At 42.5% G+C, this 8,979-nt stretch overlaps 1 protein-coding gene across 2 annotated transcripts in view; it reads left to right on the forward strand.

Annotated features, from left to right (window-relative positions):
* Nucleotides 1–8,979, forward strand: part of SEC24B (SEC24 homolog B, COPII coat complex component) — an 88,842-nt gene that overhangs the window by 77,626 nt on the left and 2,237 nt on the right. For both annotated transcript variants that reach the window (XM_056564501.1, XM_056564510.1), the window contains 4 exons: nucleotides 1,426–1,563; nucleotides 2,416–2,520; nucleotides 4,620–4,712; nucleotides 8,280–8,383. In XM_056564501.1, coding sequence (XP_056420476.1) covers nucleotides 1,426–1,563; nucleotides 2,416–2,520; nucleotides 4,620–4,712; nucleotides 8,280–8,383 — 440 coding nt within the window. The remainder of the gene's footprint in view (nucleotides 1–1,425; nucleotides 1,564–2,415; nucleotides 2,521–4,619; nucleotides 4,713–8,279; nucleotides 8,384–8,979) is intronic.

Consider the following 8,979-nt stretch of genomic DNA (forward strand, 5'->3'; position numbering starts at 1 on the left):
TCTGAAAAAGCCAGTCTGTCAAACAACTGCCCCCCCCCCCCCCCTCCCCTGCCTGCTTGGACACATACTAGTCCTGCTGTGTCCATGCGTCATCACCTATGTCATGGACACACTTCATTGATTGACAGCTGTGAGCGCAGGGCTCAGAGCCGGAGGAAAAATCCTCCCGCTGTCAGCTTGTGTCCCGCTACTGTCAGTGAGGACAAGCTGGGAGTTGTAGTTTTGCTAATGCTAGGGGAGATGTGAGCAGACAGCATACTGAGGGAGGGGGCGGAGACCTGCACAGTGAGGTCACGCCCCCTTCCTTTGAGAGGAATTCAGACTAGTGAGCTAAATTAAGTGTAATCAAAAAATAATAAAGGTGCTAGACACCATGTACATGGTCAGGATTAGGTACTGAGTGATATATTTAAAAAAAAATGTTTTTGTTGGATCTGACGGGTACGCTTTAAGCTTGTTGTCTTGCAGCCAAAGTTTCTTTTCTGTACCTAAAAACATTGCCTGATCTCATGGAACACACACATTAAAGAACTCTGCACCCTTAAAACGTTACTCCACTAGATGTTCCGAATGGTGTTTTTACGCTGTGGGAGTCGGCCACACCACTCATGACATCACAACCTGTCACGCCCCTTCCCATTGACTTGCATGAGGGGGGGTGTCATTTATGTCATGGGGGCGTGGCAAACCTTTTGGCTCTAGTGATGACTTGTTGACCTATGACTGCTGAAGCTTGTGATTGGCTGTGGTTGTCACATGCTTTTGCAATATTGGGGGGCCAGGGAAACCTTTCCATGGGAGTGTCAGAAGGTGAGTAAATGATTTTTTTTTAGACAATTTTCTTAACCTGTACATTTTTACTGGTAATCTACAGAAAATAGCTGTAACATAAGGATTGGATTGTCCATGGGGAAAATCTTTAACGGATTCCCAGTTTAGTTTCTTCACATAAATTATATGCAGCCTGTGGATGACATTTGTTCATATTTTGTCAGGATTTCCTCTACTGTATTCTGCTCTTAGTCTGAAAAGATGCTCCACAGCATTACCCTTTTTTGTGTGCAAATGCATCAGCTGAGCCACATAATGCAGTGCCGACATCAACTGTTACTGCTCCTTCCTCCCGCCCCCATCAGCCATCCACATTGTGTAGAACCCATTGATAACCAAATGAAATGCTTCTAACACGCAGCAATTTGCTAGGAACTTGTCTGTGAGCTAAGCATGAAATGTGTTTTGTTTTGCACTGAATCTAAATCAGACATTCAGACTGTTCTGCTAGAATTCCCACTGTGTTGTTCCATTTGGCAAATCAGTAGAAATAATGGAATTCAATCGCTGTGGTTGCCTGAATGATCTGTGACACATTGTTATTGTGCTTGATAGCAATTGAAAAGAATCATTTCATTTGTTCCGTCTCCACAGAAAGCCTTCAGGACTGGCACCAGCACCCGTCTAGATGATCGCGTTTTTGCAATGTGCCAGATAAAGTATCAGCCGTTGCTTCACCTGATGAAAATGATTCACCCGAGCCTCTACCGAATAGACAGGCTTACTGATGAGGTAGGAACGCATCTGCATGAAATATTAGGCAATTTGAGGACAGGCTTTGGGCTATGCGATAATGCTTTCACCGAGCAGACTGATTGTCTCCCGTGTAATTACTGATGTCATTCTGGCCGTTTATGTGCTTTATGGAGATCCTGCTTTAGGTCCATGGGAGAAATATATATGAACTAATGCAAATGAAGTGTCGTCTATAGCAACCAGTCAAATTCTACCTTATTTTTCTATTTTGAAACGAAAACTTAGTGACTTAATTGGATGTTATGTACAGTGTTACAGCCTGGGAGGTTTGTGTTCTTGTCGTTATGTTTGGTTTTCCTTTTTGCGTTTGACGAAGCATTTTACTATACACAACCCATATTGTGTCTGTGTGCATGGGTAAATGTCTGTGGATAGATGGATGATCACTGCTAGAGATGAGCGAACTTACAGTAAATTCGTCACAAACTTCTCGGCTCGGCAGTTGATGACTTATCCTGCATAAATGAGTTCAGCTTTCAGGTGCTCCAGTGGGCTGCAAAAGATGGATACATTCCTAGGAAAGAGTCTCCAGTCCACCAGAGCACCTGAAAGCTAAACTCATTTATGCAGGATAAAGTCAGCAACTGCCGAGCCGAGAAGTTTGTGATTAATCAAATTACTGCAAGTTCACTCATCTCTAGTGCTCTTCTCCTCGATGAACTTGACATTATATACCAAAACTAGTGTTCAAGAAAAAAAAAATATATATATATTTTATTTATTTTCTTGAACACTTGTTTTGGTTTAACATTGTATAGATACATAACCTTGTTAATTCTTCCAGTCAATAAAAGGAAGCATAATCGTATTTCATGTTTTATTTTACAGGGCGCTATTTTGGTAAATGACTTGGTTGTACCACAGCCAAATCTTCAGCACTTATCGGCTGAGAAGCTTGAGAGGGAAGGTGCTTTTCTCATGGACGCTGGTTCAGTATGTTCTTTATTTCTTAAATGCCTAACTTATCTAAACCTGCCAAGTTTTGCATGATGGTGTTCAGGAGTGTAAATTGGTGCTAGGTATTTTCACAATGTGTCTGGTGTCTAATTTTAGAAAATATATAGGTATTAGCATATAACTTTTTTTTTTATGATTCATAAACATACAAAGTCAAAGAATAATACAAATAATAATAATAATACGAATAAACATACAAAGTCAAAGAATAATACGAATTCACGGAATATGACAAAGCACAGGTACTTCAGTAAGTAGAAGTACACTCTGGAGGAGACTAACAGGTAGACTAAAAGTATCCCACATCACATAAGTGAAAGTCCTCCTAACCAGGAGAAGATGGCACAGTTCCAAAAAGCCAGGTCAATAATACTGGTTTATGGCTCCTAAGGACAAGGTGGCCACAAAGGCAGGGGTATCTGCTAGAACAATGCGTAAAAGCACTTGATGGTACCAGGCCCTTAATATTATTATCCATACTTCAATAATAGTATATAATCTTAAAGGAAAATGGTCATCTGTTCACCCATACCAATCCTAGTACACTGGGTTATAATGTGGGTGAACAGGAGACCGATGAGGGGTTAATGGGTTAAATACATACCTGCACTCTGGAGATCTGTCTGTCCGAAATTCGACATCCATCTTCAGTGAATTACGCGCTGGAGGCGGGCTCGCCGGCTCAATATGAATATTCATTGTCACGGGTCATGTGAGTGCTGCGCCGACTGAGCTCTCACGTGACCCACAACAAATATATTGAGCCGGTGGGCCCACCTCCAGCGCGCAATTCACTGAAGATGGATGTCTATCTTCGGAGGGACAAATCTCCGGAGTGCAGGTATGTATTTATCCCTTAGCCCCTCATCAGTCTCCTGTTCACCCCCACTATAACCCAGTGTATTGGGTTTAGTGTGGGAGAACAGGATGACCATTTTCCTTTAAAGTAACAGAAGATGAGAAAGATAAATTATCATTAATACCCCCTAGGTGTTCATCTATCACAGGAGTCTCAAACTGGTGGCCCTCCAGATGTTGCAAAACTTCAACTCCCAGCATGCCTGGACATGCCCAGACAGCCATTTGGTGCAGCTAATGGCTGTCAGAAATGCTGAGAGTTGAAGTTTTGCAACATCTTAAAGGGCCACCAGTTTGAGACCCCTGATCTATCACAAGGTAAAGCTAGTCTACCTAGACTGCATCCCAGAGGTTCCGTATTGTAGTGTTCCACATAATAAATGGCTAATATTAAACGAGTGAGTCTGCCTGGTCATGGTAATATAATATAAAAGCCTTCAGTGTGTCTCTCTCTTTATGCCTCTCAGTCTCAATTTTTATTCTATTATTTGTGCATGTAAACTATGGCGATTACTCTGAAACATCAGGTAGTAAAATTGTTAAAGGAAAACTGTCAGCTTTCTCCCCCTGCTCTAATCAGCAGGACTGGCTGGTAGTGCGGGTGATGCTGATCAGTTTAATCCTTACCGTGCTCTGATCCGCCCCGCACAGTTTGGCCTTAATCTTCTATTTTCTGTATATTCAAATGAGGTGCTAACTGGCACTCTGACGTCAGTGTCGGGCTGCAGCACCGCCCAGCTCATCAAAATTCCTCCCCGCTCTCTTCATTACAGAGTGGGGAGAAGAGGGAGAGGCGAAGGGAGGGGAGGAATATTGATGAGCTGGGTGGCGCTGCGGCCAGAAACGCTGATGTCAGAGTGCCAGTTAGCACCTCATTTGAATATATCAATAATAGAAGATTAAGGCCGATTGGGGGCGGATCCGGGCACGGTAAGGATCAAACTGATCAGCGTCCCCCGCACTACCAGCCAGTACCGCTGGTTAGTGTGGGGGGAGAAAGCGGACAGTTTTCCTTTAAACTTGCTGGTATCCTCATGTGCCAAGACCAATAGAGAAATCCAAATGATGAAAAACACATACATTGTCACTCAATAAAAATATGTAAATGCTGTATACATTTCTGAGCAGTAATGCCTTGTACTGTTGCATTAACATTAGATATGGATTGATCTTATTTTTAAAGCAACTATAAATCTTTAATTTGATTTTTTTTCTAGACCCTTTACATCTGGGTTGGAAGGAATTGCGACCCAAATTTTTTGAAAGATGTGCTAGGATTCCCTAACTATGCATCAGTGCCGCAAAAAATGGTAAGCAGAATTATACGTTGAAATACATTAATAATCCTTTTCCGACCAATAGTTTTTTCTGTATACAGCCAGAAAGCGCTGCGGAATCTGTAGGCGCTATATAAATAAATAAAAATAATAAGTAAGAACCTAAAACAATTGGTTTTGTTACATTACCTTAGTAATGTATCTTCGCTTAGAAATGTAACGCTCTGTTTGTAAATCCAAGTTTCTTATATAGAGGTAAAATAGTGCTTTATGCTTAGTAGAATTCACTTGCAGACTGCACACGCCATTAATTTCAGCATGAGGCGGGATAGGAAGAAAGTCGATTTACTGTAGCCATTAAGTCTGTCAGGCGTGACCATACAATGCCAATCCAGCTTTGAGCTGGTCAAACAGCAGAAAAGGCTGGAAAGCTGCATAGTCCTCATTTCAGACCCCCTATAACCTGGCGGGGAATAGTGAAGGGGGTATAGTTTTTTGTTTAATTTATAGGTTAAGTGAACACATACAAACATTTACAAACCTGTTTTATGCGCACATTTTTGTTGATAAAAATATATATTTTTTTTCCAAATGTGTAAATTTAGCCTACAGTGTTCATTGAACAGTAAAAGTGACATGTTATGTAATGAATAGAAACATGTTTTTGACTTGTGTTTTTGGGATTTTTAGATTTAAACTTTTTATTAAATATTACATATTTTTTTGTCCCTCCAGGGGACTTTACCATGCAATTGCTTGTACAATACATAAAATATGCAATGCATTAGTAGTAAAGTATAAATGAATACACAGCACAGATTTTGTTTCTTATTCTCTTAATAAACCTACATTTTCAAGTTAATTCGAGCACAAGTGACAGCCTGCTCAGCCAATCACTGGCTAAAACAGGAATACACTCCTTAAAAGGGGTACTCCGGTGGAATATTTTTTTTATTTTTTTTTTTTTTTTATTAACTGGTACCAGAAAATTAAACAGATTTGTAAATTACTTCTATAAAAAAATTATCTTAATCCTTCCAGTACTTGTTAGCTGCTGAATACTACAGAGGAAATTCTTTTCTTTCTGGAACACAGAGCTCTCTGCTGAATCACGAGTACAGTGCTCTCTGCTGACATCTCTGTCCATTTTAAGAACTGTCCAGAGTAGGAGAAAATCCCCATAGCAAACATAGGCTGCTCTGGACAGTTCCTAAAATGGACAGAGATGTTAGTAGAGAGCACTATGGTCATGATGTCAGCAGAGAGCACTGTGTTCCAAAAAGAAAATAATTTCCTCTGTAGTATTCAGCAGCTAATAAGTACTGGAAGGATTAAGATTTTTTTTTAATGGAAGTAATTTACAAATCTGTTTAATCTGTTCAGTTGATTAAAAAAAAAAAAAGTTTTCCACCGGAGTACCCCTTTAAAACACCTAAATGAATTATCCCACTGTTACAAATGATGGGATAATTTTTATGATATGCCATTACTAGTAGACGCCAACAATATTTGGCCATTGGTTACCTTATAGGGGCAAGGTTTCCCTTACATCCTTTTGATTCCCAGAAAACCCTTTTATGGAAGATAAAGGGAGCTTAGCCAGCACCAGTGGTGTCTGCTTGTGTTCTGGACAATGAGAATGCACAATTAAAACAAGTATACATGATACATATGTGTATGGCGAGTCCAGAGGAATAGCTGGCATCCAAATTAACGTTCGGCCATTAGCTTATGGCCGCATTTACAGACGAAGGCCACAGACTTCTCCCCTTATTCTTTTTTTTTTTTACTTACCAACAGCTGGGTGGGATGAGTCTCGCTGTCAATACCCAGCACTTAAAGTGCTTCTTATTGTGTAATACTGCCACCAAACACAATAGTCATGTCTTCACTAAACAAAGGGACCATAAATATTCCTACTTTCACACTGCTGGCCCCCCCACCCCTTTCCCAGGCCCATGTGCAGCTAATTCAGCTGTACAGATAGTGTGTCCCCCCCCTAGGCAAAGCTTTTCCTAGTGGTCTTTGGCATTAGAGATGTTAATATTGTGTGTGACGTCCATCTCCCTAGGTTCATGATACCGTATATACTCGAGTATAAGCCGACCCGAGTATAAGCCAAGACCCCTAATTTCAACCCAAAATCCCAGGAAAAGTTATTGACTAGAGTATAAGCCTAGGGTGGGAAATACATCATCCCCCCCTGTCATCATCCAGACTCGTCATTAACATCCTCATCATCATCACCGCCTGTCATCATCCAGACCCTCATCATCATCCCCTTGTCATCATCCCACACATCCCCCCTTCATCATCCCCTTGTCATCATCCCCACCCCCCTTCATCATCCCCTTGTCATCATCCCCACCCCCCTTCATCATCCCCTTGTAAGCATCCCACACACCCCCCTTCATCATCCCCTTGTAAGCATCCCACACACCCCCCTTCATCATCCCCTTGTCATCATCCCACACACCCCCCTTCATCATCCCCTTGTCATCATCCCACACCCCCCCCCTTCATCATCCTCTTCTCATCATCCGCCCTCAGTGGTCTTCAACCTGCGGACCTCCAGAGGTTTCAAAACTACAACTCCCAGCAAGCCCGGGCAGCCATCGGCTGTCCGGGCTTGCTGGGAGTTGTAGTTTTGAAACCTCCGGAGGTCTGCAGGTTGAAGACCACTGCGGCCTTCAACATCATCCAGCCCCCTCTCACCCCCCTTTTAGTTTTGTACAGTACTCACCTCCGCTCGGCGCTGGTCCGGTCCTGCAGGACTGTCCGGTGAGGAGGTGGTCCGGTGGGATAGTGGTTCCGGGCTGCTATCTTCACCGGGGGGCCTCTTCTCCGCGCTTCCGGCCCGGAATAGAGGCATTGCCTTGACAATGACGCAGAAGTACGTTGGCAATGAACGTACCTCTGCGTCGTTGTCAAGGCAACGTGACTATTCTGGGGCCGGGCCCGAAGCACTTAGAAGAGGCCTCGCCGGTGAAGATAGCAGCCCGGAACCACTATCCCACCGGACCACCTCCTCACCGGACAGTCCTGCAGGACCGGACCAGCGCCGAGCGGAGGTGAGTACTGTACAGAACTAAAGGGGGGTGAGAGGGGGCTGGATGATGTCGAAGGCCGCGGTGGTCTTCAACCTGCGGACCTCCGGAGGTTTCAAAACTACAACTCCCAGCAAGCCTGGACAGCCGATGGCTGCCCGGGCTTGCTGGGAGTTGTAGTTTTGAAACCTCTGGAGGTCCGCAGGTTGAAGACCACTGCGGGTGGGGGAGTTCACTCGAGTATAAGCCGAGGGAGGTGTTTTCAGCACGAAAAATCGTGCTGAAAAACTCTGCTTATACTCGAGTATATACGGTATTTAGATTTCTCTTCTTGCAAATAAAAAGGAAAACTGATGCCACTTTGCCACACACACTTTAATGAGACACAAACACTTTTTTTTTTTTTAGCTATTTTTTTTGCTGCGGATACAAGGTGTCTTATAGTTTGAACAATACAGTAGTCATTCATTTCATGCCTTTGTCAATTTGATTCCCAGCTTTTTACATCTTGTTGTACATGACTTAGTTCATTCATCCAGGTTTTCTTTTGCAGACCCAACTTCCAGAGTTGGACACCCTGGCATCAGAAAGGACAAGAAATTTTATTTCCTGGCTTACACAGGACAGTCCATTACACCCTGTTTTGTGTGTACTGAAGTAAGTATCTGTATTTATGTATGCGTAGAATTTTGTCTCATGGGTTTAACTTTGCATTTATAAAGTCCATTTACATGTGAAAACAGAGTATTCCATATCTATTGTAAACTATGAAGGAGATTTATCATTCTTTTCAAACATATGGCTTTTATATGACAATTTTTCTTTTAACTTACTTTTGCTTGCATGTGACCTATTTATCAAATAGTCGCACAACCTCGATAAATAAATCACACGTAAGCAAATCCCGGGAAACCCACTTACATATGCATTTTTTTAAAGCAGAAAAGTTTTCCCTCATGTTAATAGCCAAAGTTCTTTTTTAACCCTTTATTACCAGTAGCGTTGTTAGAGTGACAGGGAGGGGGGGCATACCGCATCGGGTGACACCCTGCCTGGCACTAAATAGTTGCACTCCAACTATCCCGCAACAACCCATCCACCCTCCTCAGAAATTAGAAAATATTAAAAACATACTATGCCGGACCACGAATATCCGTACTCTGAAGGCTTTTTTGTTAAATTTTGAGGTTGCATTTTGTAACGTTGGTGGGAGGAGTCTTACGTCGCAGCGATGAGGTCGGGGTTTACATCAG

Source organism: Hyla sarda, chromosome 1, assembly GCF_029499605.1.
Source record: "Hyla sarda isolate aHylSar1 chromosome 1, aHylSar1.hap1, whole genome shotgun sequence".
Classification (NCBI taxonomy): Eukaryota; Metazoa; Chordata; class Amphibia; order Anura; family Hylidae; genus Hyla; species Hyla sarda.